This window comes from Podarcis raffonei, chromosome 14 (genome assembly GCF_027172205.1).
Source record: "Podarcis raffonei isolate rPodRaf1 chromosome 14, rPodRaf1.pri, whole genome shotgun sequence".
NCBI classification, from domain to species: Eukaryota; Metazoa; Chordata; class Lepidosauria; order Squamata; family Lacertidae; genus Podarcis; species Podarcis raffonei.
In genome coordinates this window covers 30,640,994-30,656,322 of record NC_070615.1, presented here as the reverse complement: position 1 = coordinate 30,656,322, position 15,329 = coordinate 30,640,994, and the positions used below count along the sequence as shown (strand labels likewise).

At 45.7% G+C, this 15,329-nt stretch overlaps 2 protein-coding genes across 4 annotated transcripts in view; one reads left to right on the top strand and one right to left on the bottom strand.

Annotated features, from left to right (window-relative positions):
- The window catches only part of LOC128401489 (testis-expressed protein 2-like), a 30,810-nt gene extending 29,339 nt beyond the window's left edge, over positions 1-1,471 (top strand). For both annotated transcript variants that reach the window (XM_053364611.1, XM_053364612.1), the window contains exon 12: positions 1,037-1,471. In XM_053364611.1, coding sequence (XP_053220586.1) covers positions 1,037-1,162 — 126 coding nt within the window. In that variant the 3' untranslated portion in view covers positions 1,163-1,471. The remainder of the gene's footprint in view (positions 1-1,036) is intronic.
- A 1,638-nt stretch (positions 1,472-3,109) lies between these two features.
- On the bottom strand, positions 3,110-13,604 carry RPL3L (ribosomal protein L3 like). Of its 2 annotated transcripts, XM_053364609.1 has the most exons (10): positions 13,478-13,604; positions 12,784-12,976; positions 11,828-11,996; positions 10,764-10,899; positions 10,468-10,654; positions 9,315-9,475; positions 8,423-8,524; positions 8,129-8,224; positions 4,805-4,924; positions 3,110-3,726 (listed from the first exon to the last, which is right to left on the bottom strand). In XM_053364609.1, exons 1-10 carry the CDS (start codon positions 13,478-13,480, stop codon positions 3,670-3,672), a joined length of 1,224 nt encoding a protein of 407 aa, XP_053220584.1. In that variant the 5' UTR covers positions 13,481-13,604; the 3' UTR covers positions 3,110-3,669. The 2 variants fall into 2 exon arrangements, with proteins under 2 accessions (XP_053220584.1, XP_053220585.1); XM_053364610.1 differs by lacking the exon at positions 12,784-12,976 and having other exon boundaries at positions 13,478-13,527.
- Positions 13,605-15,329: the final 1,725 nt, after the last annotated feature.

Genomic DNA, 15,329 nt, shown 5'->3' with positions numbered 1-15,329 from the left:
AGCTACAGTCCTTCTTTCTTGGGGCATAGAAAACAGCCTTAGCCCATGTCAGACCATTGGTCCTTCTAGCCTAGTATTGTTTACACTGAATGGCAGGGACTTTCAAGTGTTTTATGCAGGGCATATTCCCAGCGCTACCTGAAGGTGCTGCAGGGGATTGAACCCGGGGACTTCTGCATGCAACACAGGTGTTCTCTTATCAGTGGGCTTTTACAGTTCCCCTGAATGGAGCCTTCCTGTTGAATCTGCCATGTGAATGAAAAAAGCCTACTGGGGGTAGATGCTGCTGGTGGTAGTGGAACCAGAAGTGGGTTTTGCACAAAGAGTGCAAACTCTGTTGTGGCACTGAAAACTTATTGAGCTGAGCATTCAGAGGCACCTTGTCCCTTAATTCTGAGAAGACAGTGTCCCACCCAGCCACTATTGTGCACCTGGCTGGTGGGTCCTGGGGTTCCAGTAAAAAACCACAGCAAAGCAGAGCCTGCAAACCTGAAGGCTGCCCATCCTTGGTGTAATGACATCAAGAGGTGGACTAAGCTGTGGCACCCATTAGAGAGAAGAGATGGAGCTGCCCTGTTCAGACACATCAATGAGTTTCCTGCTAACCGCATTTCCACCATAGGTTGCCTCCAGACTGTTACCGCCTCGCATGAGGGTTTGAAGCACATACTGGAGCTCTCGGCTTCCACATTGAAAGTGGATCAAAGTACAACGAAACCACTTTAAAAGCAAACAGACGTATACTTCTTGTGGTTTTGAAAGTGACAGAGAAATGCACTGGAGGGCATGGGTGCTCAATAAAGTCTGGATCTTATCAAACCTCAGTGTTAGCTTTGTGGAAGTATTTCAGGATGAACACTCAATAAACAGACTCTGGAGGGGCCCATAGAAACCACAGTTCTCAGCAGATCATCTCCATGATAGAGACCACTTGGATGCACTGAGCCTTCTGGAGGCATTTTTGCTTGCAGAAAACTTGGTGGCATATTTCTAACCTGATTTATTTTCTCTCCCTCCCACCCCTTCTACCCCTTAGAAAATTTTAGTGATGCCAAATATGGACGATCTCATCTTACCCCTCATGCATTCTGGTTTGGAATCCCAGCTGCCCACAGAAGGACTCCAGAAGGAATTCCCAGGAGAGGGCGCAGCAAAATTTTGAGGAACTGCCCACTGGTGGGTTGGCTGGCTCAAGATGCTTGATGGGGTCCTCCAGGATTATCAGGGCCTGCGAACCCAGCATCACCCTTGAGCCACACTGCTGGTCTCATCTCTGCTGGCTCATCTCTTCAGCTTGTCGTTCAGGGGCTTCTCTCCAGCAAAAGAGGTCCCCCCACCCATCCTCTGGATATTTCACAGGATACATTTCTCAGTGTGGAGGAGATACTCCAAGATTCTCCCTTACAAGCACCAGATTCCTACCAGTGCAAGGAAGAATTTCTGTAGTGCTGTCATTAGCTTTGCAAAGAGGGGGGAAAAGTAGGGGAGATTCCAAGCCCACTTCCACCTAGGTCCCGTCTTTGCAAATAACAGCCATGTTAAGCATCTTTTAAATGTCAGAACAGTCATTAAAACTGAAGAGGCCAAAGAAAAGAGGGGATGACAAGGAAAGAAAGGGCTCTTTCTGCAAGCAGTCTGAAGTCCTCTATTTCCACCCAGGTTTGCAATGGTGGGGAGAGAAATCCTAAAATCTGAAAATCGAGCCTCTGAGTGAACCATCTCTCTGACCTCCTTGCTACTCCCAGGCCAGAGGAAAGGAAACTGAGAGAGTTAACAGTAGAAGCAATTGTATTTCCCCCGGGAAGGCATGCAAGGAACCTGTGAAGAACATCACACAACTCTTTACTCTGTGAAAATTCTCCCTTCTCCTGATGAGGGGAGGGGAGGTTTAAGGGAATTCAAGCCTCCAAATTGATGAGGAAAGTGTGGAATGCAGGTTGAGACCAAGTGAGAATGTATCACCACTTTAACAGTTAAGGCTCCCCCCAAAAAGAAGGAATCCTGGGAACTTTAGTTTGTTAAAGCTGCTGAGAATGGCAGCTCCGTGCAGGGAATAGGGGGTCTCCTAAGGCACTCTCAGTGAATGGGGTGGAATAACATATTGACGACACAATTTACGTAATTCATTATGTGGCTTTTTAAAATTCAAACCACAAATTCTGAGGAGGGTTTTTTGGCAGGAAAGGATCAACCTCCCCTCACCCTGGCTATGCCCCAATTGTGATCCAGAACAGCACCATCCCCTTCCACAGCTGGTGGCTGATTGCAGCTGGGGCTGCTGACTACAGGGATTTGAAAACATACTCACAATTGCATCTAGACTAATCCTTAGGATGCCTGAGCATGTGGACTCTGCAGCTGGGACACTCCAGGGCTGGAGGCTGTGGCCAATTTCATGACAGTCTTTGGTGGGGGTAGGGAGGAGGTTTTCAGAGCTCCACAAAGTCCTTCTTGGGGGTGTGCTATTTACTGCTGTGAGATTAGAGACTATCGAAAGAGGCAACCACAGAACCATGAGTGGAGGAACAAGGCAAGCGTGGCTTCTGGAGGCTTAGCCCTGTTATCTGAGTGATAAAGATACGGACTGCCTATGTTAGAAAGAGAAGCATATTGTGTTAATTCCTGAAACCTTTCCATGCTGTGCTGCAAGTGAGGCAGAAAGGAGAGGTGACTCTCCTTTCTCAATAGTTATATATACCCTCTGCCTGCCAAGAGCACCCCAGCCCACCTTTGCAACCCTGTCTCTAAACCAGCCTTCCTAATACCCTCCCACAATGTTGGACTACAGCTCCCATCAACCCCAGCTAGCATAGCCACTATGGACTACAATCCCTATCAGCCCCAGCCAGCATTGGTGGGAGCTGATCGGAGTTGCAGTCCGAAACAGCCTAAGGGAACCAGGTTGGGGGAAGATGCTCTAAACCCATGTCATGTCCCAGGAGATTTCATATCAGGGACATTCAGCAATGCAAAGGAAGCCGAGCCAGTCGTGACAGCTAACCTGGCAGCATGAAGTGGGTTTTAGAGGTACTTTTTCCGTTTCCCATGCAATAAAACATTTTAACAGAGCAATAGCTTTGGAAATTCACGACAATGAAATGGTCGCAACTAATCAAAGGGCTTTACAAACCATGGATGATGTGCGAGCCAGAGGCAACTAGAAATGATGGGGAAGGTGAAGGGAAATAAAGGTTTGCATCGATCCCGGGGTGTGTGTTTGCTTTTGTTATTCCTTGTGTCTCTCGCATTTGGTCTCTGTCAAAGTACCCAAAGAGGCAGAGCTGCTCGTTCTGATGGTAAAAGCTGTTCAGCAGTGGAATGGACTTCCTCAGGTGGTGGACTCTTCTTCCTTAGAGGTTTTAAAGCAGAGGTTGGATGGTCGTCTGTCATGGATGCTTTAGTTGAGATTCCTGCATTGCAGGAAGTTGGATTAGATGACCCTCTGGCACCATTCCAACTCTACAATTATACGATTCTATGATTCTAAGTCCAGATGATGCTATAAATGCATGGCCCTGAAATACTTCTGAGACAAATGTGGGGAGCATATAGCTTTTCAAGAACATAAGACTAAGCACCGGTTTTGTTTCAGTGTATTTATGTTTGCAACTATTCAAAGCAGTGGCAAAGTTGGACTGGAGTCTGGAAGCATCTTAGGAGAAGCCCTTTTCACAATTCCTCCTGGGTTTCCACCTTCCCCTTCACCAGGTGCTTCTTCTGTGGGCCCTGAAACAGAAGCAGAAAAAAATGGCCATGGAATCTTAAAAGCTATGCTTGCAAGACAAAAGGCAATAATTTGCATCAGGGGCAAAAGGGGACTTTTGTACATTTCTGCTCTTTTTGTTGTTTTGTCTCCACAGGGAGTGAGAGGTATATGCAGGGCAGCCTGTTTTCCTGACTGATGCAAAACTGCCCTTCATTTCCAACAAATGTGGCTAGCAGGGGTAGGCAACATGGTGCCTCCTCTCCAGGTGTTCTGGACTAACAAATCTCATCACTCCTATCCTTCAGGTGCAAAAGAGAGCAGGACAATACCTAATGGAGTATCTTTGGCTGGTATTTGGCCACATTCCCCAGGCTGGGGCCTTCCAGGTGCTTTGAACTACAACTACCATCAGCCTCATCCAGCACAGCCATACAGTGCTGTGCCTGATGGGAGTTGAAGTCCAAAACATCTGGAGGGCACCAGATTGGTGAAGGCTGGTCATTCACCTAATGCTTTCCCAAAAATTTCTCACTTTTTTTTGGTCTGAATTGAAATGGAAAATATATTTTCTACTTGGGATCAAAAAAATCTGTTCTTAGGCGATGTATAAATCTCAAAGAGGATATTGCAAAGCTGCATAAGGCACAGGAAAGGGTAATCAAAATTATCCAGGGTGTTAGAGCAACTTTCCTATACAGACAGGCTACAATATTGGGGGCTTCTTAAGTATTGGAGGGAGGCAAATAAGATAGGACTTGACAGAAGTTTGCAGAAGTTTGTATAATGTGGCGGTATCTCCCCCCATAATACTAGAACCCAATGGAGACAAGCTGAAGCTTGGGTAGCTGTGATTCTTGCATTGCAAGGGCTGGGGTCCCTTCCAATGCTACAGTTCTTTGATTCTGTAAGTTTCAGGACAGAGAAAAGAAATGGCACAATGGGGTTGTGCTTCTTAGATGTGCCCCAGGTAGGAAGAAGTTTTAGTACCCTTATCCCAATTATTGGTTGGCAGCACTGCTTCCCCCAGTCACATTTGGTCACATATCCTTCTCAAAGGGTTTTTTCTTCTCTACATCATGTTTCACGGCTAAGACTCACCATGAAAGCACGCTTTTCTTGAGCCGTCTGGAAGTGTCCATGACCAAACTTGGAGGTCGTGTCAATGAATTTCAGCTCCACGGGTTCCAGGGCCTTCCTGCTTGTATGGACCAGAAGGGACTGGAAGAAGGGAAAGGGGTCCATTAAATGAAAGTGCAAGGGTGAGGGGGCAGAGTTTTCTGTGGGGAATCGCTTGTTGAACATGGACAACTTAGCTGAGTGACATGGGGACAACCCTACCATTAGGCAAGGTGAGACGACCACTGAAGTGAAACCACTGGAGAATCACAGTGCCTGCTGTGGCTGCAGAGACCGGTAACTTGTAACTACTGCCTCAACCTAATGTAAGTTTGTACTGGTGGCGGGCAATTTAGGTGCAAAACCCATGCCACAGGCCAGTCCCTGGTCTGTCGAAAGGGAACCTTGCTAGGTCAAGGTTATCAATAATAAATAGTCTTAAACCATAAGAACAAGAATGATTGCTTAACGTTTATCTCTTGCCTTCCTTAAGGTGCTTACAAAGGCTGCTCATTGTATTTCATGTTTCTTAACTTCTTGTGGTCCTCACAACACTCCTGTAAGGCAGGCTGATGTTATTGTCCCCACAGCAGCTCCCAAAGCCCTTTAGAATGGACGCTTAGCTGTAGCCCCAACTTCCCTTCTCCCTCAGGAACAAAGCACCTACAGTCTCGTGCCATTATTAGTACTACTGTTGATTATTACTTCAATTCGTTTCCCAACCTTCACTATCAGTTCCCAGGGTGGGTTATGACAATTTAAGATTCAATATTAAAACCAGTTTTAAACAAATGAAAGCCCCTGGAATAAGGTGACTACAAAAGACAGATATCTGATGTGTCAAGAGAGGTATATTCAGCATACAACAGACACCATCTAGCAAAGGTGCACAACTTTGGGGCTGCTCCAGAAATTCCTCTCTCCCAGACTACTACTACCCCAAATGCCTGAGGGTGGTGCACATTCCAAGAGGGCCCCTTCTGCTGACCTTAACACCTGAGAGTGTACCTGTAGGGAAGGAGGCAGTCTTTCAGGTATTTGGGGCCTAAATCATTTAGGGCTTTAAACACCTTGAATTGGACATGGAAATGAACTGGCCACGAACTTCCAGGGTTGGCGCCATTGTTTAATGGCGGATTCCCTCCCAGCTCCGGAGGGAATCGGCTCCGTAGCGTCTGGGTCTGGCCGCTGCGGCGAAGCGGGGACCCTTAAAATCACAGGCGCGGATGCCTGTGAACACAGAGACTCGGCGGGCACCATTTGCGCCCCCCCAATCCGGGACGGAGCCTTTTTAAAGGCTTCGGAACGGAGGCAGGGTGAGGCGTGGTGCTGAGAGTACTCCCTCGTCTACGGAGTGAAGCCGCAAGCCATTGACAGAGAGCGCCAACTTCTTCTTTGGATCGATTGGACTTTAAACATCAACCCGTGAGTAATACGGAGATTGGAACTTTAAAAAAAGTTTTTCATTTTGGATCTGGAACGAGCGGGAAGGGGTTAAAAAGGAAGTCCACCCCCCCCTCTTTGTAAACAATTTAAAGCAAAGGACCGGGCAGCTAAGGTCGAGAGAATCTGTTTCTTGTTTGTTAATAAAAGATCTTGACTTCACGGTTTTGACATTATAAGAAGATTTACTGGAGGATAAAAAGAATTTTTGGGAGCTGAAGTTTCACCCCCCCCCCTAGACCCGGGAACGTCCTATGAGAAAGCCTGCTGTATTGAAGAGTTTGACAGCTGTCAAGTTAGCTGTCAGTCAGCTAGCTGTCAGCTGGAAAAAGAGAACATTGTTTCTGCTGTTTCTGCTGGTTCATTCGATATAACTTGTTGAAAATAAGGAGGGCTGATACAAAATAACTGGACTTTTGGTTTTGAGCTGAAAGAAATACTAAGGAACTAAAATCCCCCTAGAGGGGTAATAGGGACATTACATTATAAAAATGGCTGGAGCATGTAAAATTCAAGCAGAATTGGACAGAGCATTTGTTCTCTTGGGAAAGTTACAAGATGGGTACAATGCTTTGTCTACAGAGGTTTCAGTACTATACTTGACAGTAAACAACAGTCTTGAGCCTGATAAGGACTTGAAACAGGAAGCCCATTCAACTGAACAAATAAATGAAACTGAAAGTGTAGACACGATGGAACAATATGTTGCTTTTGAAGAAAATGAAGGAGGAGCTGGAATTCTGCAGGAGTCAAAGGAGAGTTGCAATATGAGGCCTGACATGATGATAAAAAAGGACAATAAAAATTGGATGTGGAAAGCCTGGTCTGAATGGGAGTCTGAAAAATGGAGAGATCCCCTTTGGAGGAGATCTGAAGACCTGAGGATTATAAATTTGCTGAAGGTGAAAGTTGGAGCTTTGGGGACATATGGATTTGAAAGAAATTTGAAACAAGAGTTGGAGTACCCCATACGCTCTGCTTTTAAGTACGGAGGACTGGCTGGAAGCAACATGGATCCTGTTGGGCTGGAGCCTCTCCGAGACTTGGGGTTTAACATCAAGGACTATCAAAGAGACCGGCAGAAAGGAACTGAGAGAGATATAAGGGCCTCGGACGTGAGATCTCCAGGCTAAATAACATAAAGACTGATGGATATTGGTTGGGGACTGGAACCGGGAAAAGGGTGGGTGGAGGTTGGGAATCCAAAGGGTATATAAGTATAATCTGCCTTGTTTTTTCTTTATATTTTTTGTTAGCTGTATGGAAATTGGGAAAATCGTGGAAGGGAAATTTTGGTCGACTTTAGGAAAAAGGTTTAAGAATAAGTAATGAGGTATAAGTATTGATGTGTAATTTTGATAAGATAAAATTGGTTTTTTTTTTCTTTCTTGTTTAAATTAAATGAAAATAAGGCTGGTAAAAATAAATTGAGGAAATGGAAAAAAGAAGTAAAGTAAATAATAGTATGTTAGAACAAATGTTCAAGCTATGGTGAAGAAATAAGTTAAGGACTTGCTGAATTGACAATTTAAATTGGAATACAAGAAGGGGAGGTGTGAGGAGGTCTGAGAAATAAGGTTAAGGAAAACAAGTATCTGAAACTTTATGTGTTTTTTCTATTTTTCTGTTTAGTTTTGAATTTTATGTATTTTTGTGTTGTTTTTACTTTGTTTATTTTTTGTTTTTGTTTGTTATATGTTTCTTGAAAATACCAATAAATATTTAATTAAAAAAAAAAAAGGAAATGAACTGGCCACCTGCTCATTGCTTGGGTCCAAATCCAACCAGTCTCCTTTGGGCCCCACCCACCCTCACAGGAGGTCACATCTCCCTCACAGTCCATGTCTCTGATACAGGCCTCACCTTCCTGAGGGTGAGCACCCGCTTCTTGGTGCCCACCACGCAACCCTTCACCATCACGAAATCATTGTTGACTTCTCCATACTTAGGGAATCCACCCTGGGGGAAGAAAGGTGAGTTAATGTAGAGAAGGAAGCTGCCAGGCCAGCAACAGAGTGCCCACCACAAATCTGGGCATAAGTACGTAAGGGGAAGGACCACTGTCATAGTCACGGGTTCGAGTCCCACATTGGTCAAAAGATTCCGGCATTGCAGGGGGATTGGACTAGACGACCCTAGAATATGATTCTATTTTACCAGCGGGGTAATTGTTTTCTCAGTTGTGTCATAATTGGTGGAGGCGTTGTTCTTCACCACTTTGCCATCTTCTATGTGAACCCCGCGCCCAATGCGGTAAACCTAAGGTGAAGAAGAGATGAGGCTCTGTTATGTTTGCACTTTTGTTGTTGCTGTTGTTATCAAATTAATATTAAAAAAGAAATAAAAGACCAAAACAAACTATTACTCCATCTTTCCACCTGGCACTTTTGAACCTGTACATGGAAACAGAATGGAATTTGAAAAGTACCAGCAGCCTGGAACTGCATTGTTAAATCCTGGAAGACCTTTAATCTTAATAGGATTTATGGCATTCAAGGGTTTTGCAAATTGCCCTTCTTGAAAAGATTTGTCACAAACCAAAAGTATTTAAAGGGCAAAGCTTGAATGACCAGGTTTTATTCATATATGGCCTGATTTTATTTCTCATTGAAATAGGTGCCAGCCAATGTCTGGCTCCTTTAAGACTATATAGAATCTTTATTCTCAGTAATGATGGAACTCACAGGTGGAAAATACTTTTATTTTTATAAATCTATATTACTTGTAAAGAGAATCTTTGTACGAGTAAATACTTTATAATCCCTTTGGATCTGTACTATACCTTTGTCCTTCTAGGCTGTGACACTTTATGGTTTACATTTTTGAGTCTTTGTTTCTTTAAAAAAAATTAACAACAAAAGAAAGAGTTGAGGTGCTGGGGAGCTATTGCCATCAGCATTTCCCAGACTCCCAAGAGATTGGATGAGCAGGCGGGTATGGAATTGTGACGTTAGCCTGGGGCCAACCGGAAGCAGACTCAAGTCCATTGTGAATGAGCCCAAAAGAACAGGAAGGAAGGAAGGAACGTGAAGGAAGAAGGGCACTGTACCTTCTTGTTAAGTTCTGTGCGGTGATGATAGCCTTTCTGGCCAGCCCGGGCAATGGAGTAGCCCACCCGGGCAGGATGCCAGGCTCCAATACATGCGACCTTACGCAGTCCTTTGTGAGTTTTCCTCGGGAGTTTCTTAGCATGCCACCGACTTGTCACACCTAAATGAAAAAGGTCATGTTGTTATAGAGGTTGTTAAAGTCTCCCTGCATGAGTTTTTCTCAGACAGCCCTAGAGATGCCAGGGATCCATGCAAAGTTCAGCCTCCCTCAACTATGCTATCTTCCTGAAAAATAAAGCAAGGTTCTAGTCCTCATAGAATCAGACTAAAGGGGTGATTGAAATAGAAACATAAGAAGCTTCCTTATACTGATCAAGCCTTTGGTTCATCTATCTCAGCTGTCTACACTGATTAGCAAAGGCTCTTCAGGGTTTCAGAAGACTGGGGTTTCTTCCAGTCCTAGCTGGAGATTGAACCCTGGAACCTTCTGCATTCAAACCAGAAGCTCTACCACCGAGCTACAGCCCTTTCCTTTATGGACTACAACTTACATTAGCTCCCATCACCATGTCTGGGGCTTGTAGTCCAAAATATCTGCACAGCACCAGGCTGGGGGGAGGCGCTCTAAGCCATGAAACAGAAAAAAAAGGCCTAGATGTTCTCAGCAGCAATGAGGTCTAGAAACTTGTTTTCCCAAAATCCTGGGTACTCCTGGAATCAATCATTTTCTTCTGGGGCAGCATTTTGCATATTTTGGGCCTCAAAAGCGTGCAGATTCCTACCACCCACCCTTTCCCCTCCCTTATCAAGGCTATGATAGCAACTGCCCCAAGTCAATCTGGCCACAAGCTATGCCAGCCTTCCCCAGCCTGGTGCCCTCCTGATGTTTTGGACTACAACTCCCATCAGCTCCAGCCAACAAGGCCGTATTAGGCTGGGGGTGATGGAAGCCGTAGTCCAAAACCAGCGAAGACCTGGGTGACTTTAGGTCAATCACTGCCTCTCATGGTTGTTGTGTGAATTGAAGGGGGGGGGAGAACCACATATGTCCCCTTGAGCTCCTGGGACAAAAAGGTGAGATATCAATGCAATAAATAAGTAAAGTAATAAGGAAACATCTCTAGGCCAAGGCTCACCACTGCTCCTTCCTACCTTTCATCCCATGCCCCTTAGTGACACCAATGACGTCAATCATCTCGTTCTGGGAGAAGACGGTGCTGACGGGCACTTGCTTCTCCAGCTTCTCGTGAGCCCAGTCCACCTTCTCTGCCACGGTGCCCCCGTTCAGCTGGATCTCCATGATGTGAGCCTTCTTCTGCCTCAGTGGAAGGAGCTTCATCTGCAGCCAAAGAAGCTCAGCGTTAACACAATGCAACAGAGAGTGCCACCACTTTGCAAAGCACCGTTCTTCCCTAGGGCTGCCCCAAAGGATTATGGGAAGGCTTCACCTGGGTGTGCACGATGATGCGGATGACCTTGCAGTACTTCTTCATGGCTGCGAAATCCTTCTCCAGCTGCTTCTTCCCGGCCTCATCCTGCCATTTCTTGCAGTACTTGGTAAATGCTTTCTTCTTGCTCTTGTGCCTGAAAAGGAGAGACATATCCCATCATGAACCATCAGTCACAGGGTTTAGGCTGTGAAAAAGGCAACTTCAGTGCTAGAGATCATTAGGAAATGAACTGAAAATAAAGCTGCCAATTTCATAACGCTGTTATACAAATCTATGGTGCAATCCTGTTTGGAATAGGGACGTCCTACCATACCCTCAAACATTTCCCCAATGAAAACAGGGATGTCCTAAGGAAAAGTGGGACATTCCGGGATCAAATCAGAAACCAAGACAGCTTCTGTAAATCCAGGACCGTCCCTGGGAAATAGGGACACTTGGGAGGGTCTGCCACAGTTGGAGGCAGCAATGCTTCTGAATATCACTTGTTGGAAACCACAGGAGGGAAGAGTGCACTTGTGTTCAAATCCTCCTTGCAGCTTTCCCACAGGTAACCGGTTGGCCACTGCGAGAACAGGATGCTGGACTAAATGGGTCATTGGCCTGACCCTGGAGGTTCCTCTGATGTTCTTATGTTCTTACTGCACATTTCCACCAAGGAATTTGCAAAACAACCTGACTGTAGTCCAGCCTCTCTGCAACCTGGGGCCCTGTAGGTGTTTTGGACTACAACTCCCATTACTCCTAGCCAGCACAGCTGAGGCTGATGGGATTTGTAGTCCAAAACTCCTGGGGGGTGACCACTACCGGCACCTTTGGAGGAGGCACAAGAAACCAGCTTAGCACAGCTCATCAGCCAGCAAATGCTGCTCCAAGTCATTTACAAGAGGAAGCCCTTTCATGACACACCTCACACTGCCCAATGGTAGGGCCAGCCCTGTCTGTAACAACCAGTTAGAGATGTTTCCTCCACATGTATGTGCTGATTGGACATTTGCCATGTGGCACCTGTGGACCATTTTGTCTGCCCATTCCCTCTGTCTGCTGCACAGGAAACCGCTCACCAGTTCTTGTAGAAACGTCTTCTACATTCATCGCTGATATGCTCTGCGAAGATGGTCTTGAAATTCCTCAGCCCCCTGGGCGTCTCGATGTAGCCCACCAGTCCAACGACCACCAAAGGTGGTGTCTCTATGATGGTGACAGCTTCCACCTCCTCCCTCTTTGAGACCTCTGGAAATTAAAGGAATGCAGAAGGAGCAGGCTTAGAAGCACAGGAATCAGCCTGGTGCAGAGTTAGATTGCTGGGCCGTCTAGCTCAGTATTCAGCTGGAATGGGAACCTTTGGCCCACTGGATGCTGCAGGTCCAGTGCTTTTTTTCCAGGGGGTATTCAAGGGTACACAGTACCGCCACCTCTTTTAATTGATATTAAAAAGTGTGGCACTTAACTGTGAAAACTTCATGGTGAGTACAAACACTTATTTTTGTATGAAAAAAAGCACTGTGCAGAATGACAACTCCCATCAGCCCCAGCAATATTAAATTACCCCAAATGCAACACCCTTCCTCACAGTGTTGTATAGGAGTAATTAATATGGTGTGTGACCTCTGCAGATCAGATTTGGCTTCCAAATTCTTATTCTTATTCATATTGGATGTCCTGGTGGGGTTGAGTGGATGAGTGAGTGACTGCTGGCAGTAGTTGGGTCAGGCTAGTTGGTGATGGTTCCTTCTGAGCCCCAGGACCATCAGCAGATGTTCAGTCATGCTGGGGGTTGATGCCTGCATTTGAACACAGGAATCTGCTTTATACCAACATTGGTCCATCTAGCTCTCTGTTCTTACTCTGACTGGCAGCAGCTCCCCAGGGCCTCAGGCAGAGAGAGGTTTTCCCCAGGCCACCTCTTTACAACCCTACAACTGGAGATGCCTTTGAGGACCTTTCTGTGCTCCACCACTGAGCTACAGCCCTTTCCCCCAGCTTTGCGTTGACTCCTCCCATGAAGCCTTCCACTTACTTAGCCCCGGTCTGTAGTGTTCCCGGAGGATGTGAGTCATGCCAGCTTTGTAGCCCAGGAAGGCCGTCAGGTGAACCGGTTTGCTGGGGTCGTCTTTGGGCCACGTCTTCACCTTCCCGCGGTGACGGTGGCTCCTCTTGTGAGGGAGGAAGCCCAGGTGGCCATGCCTGGGAGCTGAAAACTTGCGGTGGGACTGGGGGACAGGGATGAAAAAAGGGGTGAAAGCACACCCACACCCACAAAGATAACGGTCATTGACCAAGAACTTCCCAGTGGGGTTCCCAAGAACATCCCAGTGCGATGCTTTGGGATTTGAACTCCTGATCTCCCAGGTCCCAGTCCAGCACAGTTATGGTCCTCAGTGCATGACAAGCTACTGATTAATACAGCAAAGGGGATCTGTGAGGTTGCAGAAATGCGTTGAAGGGGCTGGGTGATCCTTGGTGTGAGGATAGGTCCATTACAAAGTTTATTGTGTTTCTGGGGAAATGCTGGAGAGTGTTTTATGTATTCAAAATACTTATATGCTGCTTCTCAGGGTACAGCCATCAGAATGAAGCTTACAAAAGTTCATTAAAACTGCAAAACCATCACATGGTGTCTCCCCATCACAAAACTCCCAGCCCCATTGTTCCTGTATCACCCACCCACCCACCCCAAAGGCAGGCCTAGCCCACAGCAAGTCAGTACTGACCATGATCAGACGTCTTCTCGGTCCCGGTCGGCAGTAGCGAAAGAGGCCACCAGCAAGTGACTTGGTTGCCTAATACCAAAGATGTTTCTCGGCCCCCAAGACATAAATTTAGCAGCTGGCTTCATTCTGATGCTATATTCATTTCATACCCGGGCAAGCTGACAGGGGCCTGACACCACCAGCAATTGGAATGGAGACGAAAGGTCATCTTGGAAGCAGGGGTCTCAGTTTACCACCATGTGCAATTACTATCTATGTACGGCAGACGGGAAGGGTCAAAATTCTGCCTTGCCACCTTGGGAACATGTCAGTCGTACATCAGCCTAGGTAAGTGAAGGAATAAGGAAGTGTGCCCCAGAGTATGCACAGTGCTATTTGCCATTCAGCACCCACAGTTAATACATATAAACATGGGATTGGCACAGCTAGCAGATGAAAAGAAATTTGGGGAAAATATTTATGAGGATAAGGCTATCAATGGTTACCGGCACAATGGCTATGTTCTATCTAAATCCACTGTCAAAAGCAGAATGCCATTGTGCTAATATCCTGTTATGTGAGCTTCCCAGAAGAGGCACCTGGTTGGCCACCATGAGAACAGGATACTGGACTAGATGGGCCATCGGTCTGATCCAATAGCTGGGCACTTCTTACATTCTTAGGAGAAACTATATCTCAAGTACACTGAGACTCCTTATGACATAGAAGTCCACTGAAATATGTATTGGTAAAGCTTCAGGAAAAGACAATTAACAGGTTACACACATGGTGCTGTATACCTCAAAAGTTAACTTAAAGAACTTTGGGAAACATTCTTTGGGAATGTTCTCCCATATGTGGTGGAGTTGACCCATGATTCAAGTATGTTGGAATAAGGTGTTGGCGGAGTGTAGCAAATTAGCTGGGCACCTTATTGTTTAAAACAACAGCAAAACCCCCTGGAATTATTGAGTATTTCTGACAAAACCAAACCAAACCATTTAGATATACACCTTTTTATTAGTAACTGCAAGACAAGTAGTAGCAAAACATTGGAAGGATGATGATGGACCTACAATGCAAGAATGGTATAACTATGTCTGGAACAATGCAGAGTTGACCAAACCAGTTTAAGAATTGAGATGTCTGGACCATGATAATGATTTTGTGGACAAGTGGCTTTTCAGTGGATGAAGAGATCAAATGAAACTGTTACACCACCTTCCAGGCATGGGACACTATGGCATAATCTGTTGGGGTGAAAAAGCAAAATGCTTTATAAGGAAATTATAACAGAATTAATATTAAAGCACAGAATCAGAGCCAGGGAAAAGGTGGCAACCCTTAAACCACGTGGTTTAACCCTATGTTTAAACCACATGGTATCCACCCAAAGAATCGTGGGAACTGTATTTTGTTAAGGGTGCTGGGAACTGTCGCTCAGTGAGGAGCAAACTACAGTTCCCAGGATTCTTTTGGGGGATGTTATTCCCCCCCCCTTATTATATTTGAATCCTGCTTTATTTCATCCAAAGAGCTCTTATCATAGCAACCCTGTGAGCAAAGGAGGGACACTGACTGGCTGAAAGTGACGCAGTAAGGAATTTGAACCCTAGTCTCTCATGTTCTTCATCCAGCCCATTCACCATGTTGTCTCTTTAGAGCTGCTTTACAAAGTTAAGCTTTGTGTAGGTGGCATATAAATATGACAAAGGCACTATTATTAAATTTATTATAATCAAATATAATATGTGTATCCAGCTTTCCTGTAAAGGGAATTCAAGGTGGCATATGTGGTTCTCCCTCTCTATTTAATCCTGTGAGGTGGAAAGGTAGGGAGGTGCAACACAGCTTGGCTCAAGGTCACCAGTGC

What these genes read in the sequence shown, in the direction of transcription:
- RPL3L (XM_053364609.1), bottom strand. An exon ending in GCATCATCGTGCACACCCAG is followed by an intron (nt 10,655 to 10,763) that starts GTGAAGCCTTCC and finishes CTTTGGCTGCAG; the next exon opens with ATGAAGCTCCTTCCACTGAG. An exon ending in AGAAAACAATTACCCCGCTG is followed by an intron (nt 8,225 to 8,422) that starts GTAAAATAGAAT and finishes TTCTTCCCCCAG; the next exon opens with GGTGGATTCCCTAAGTATGG.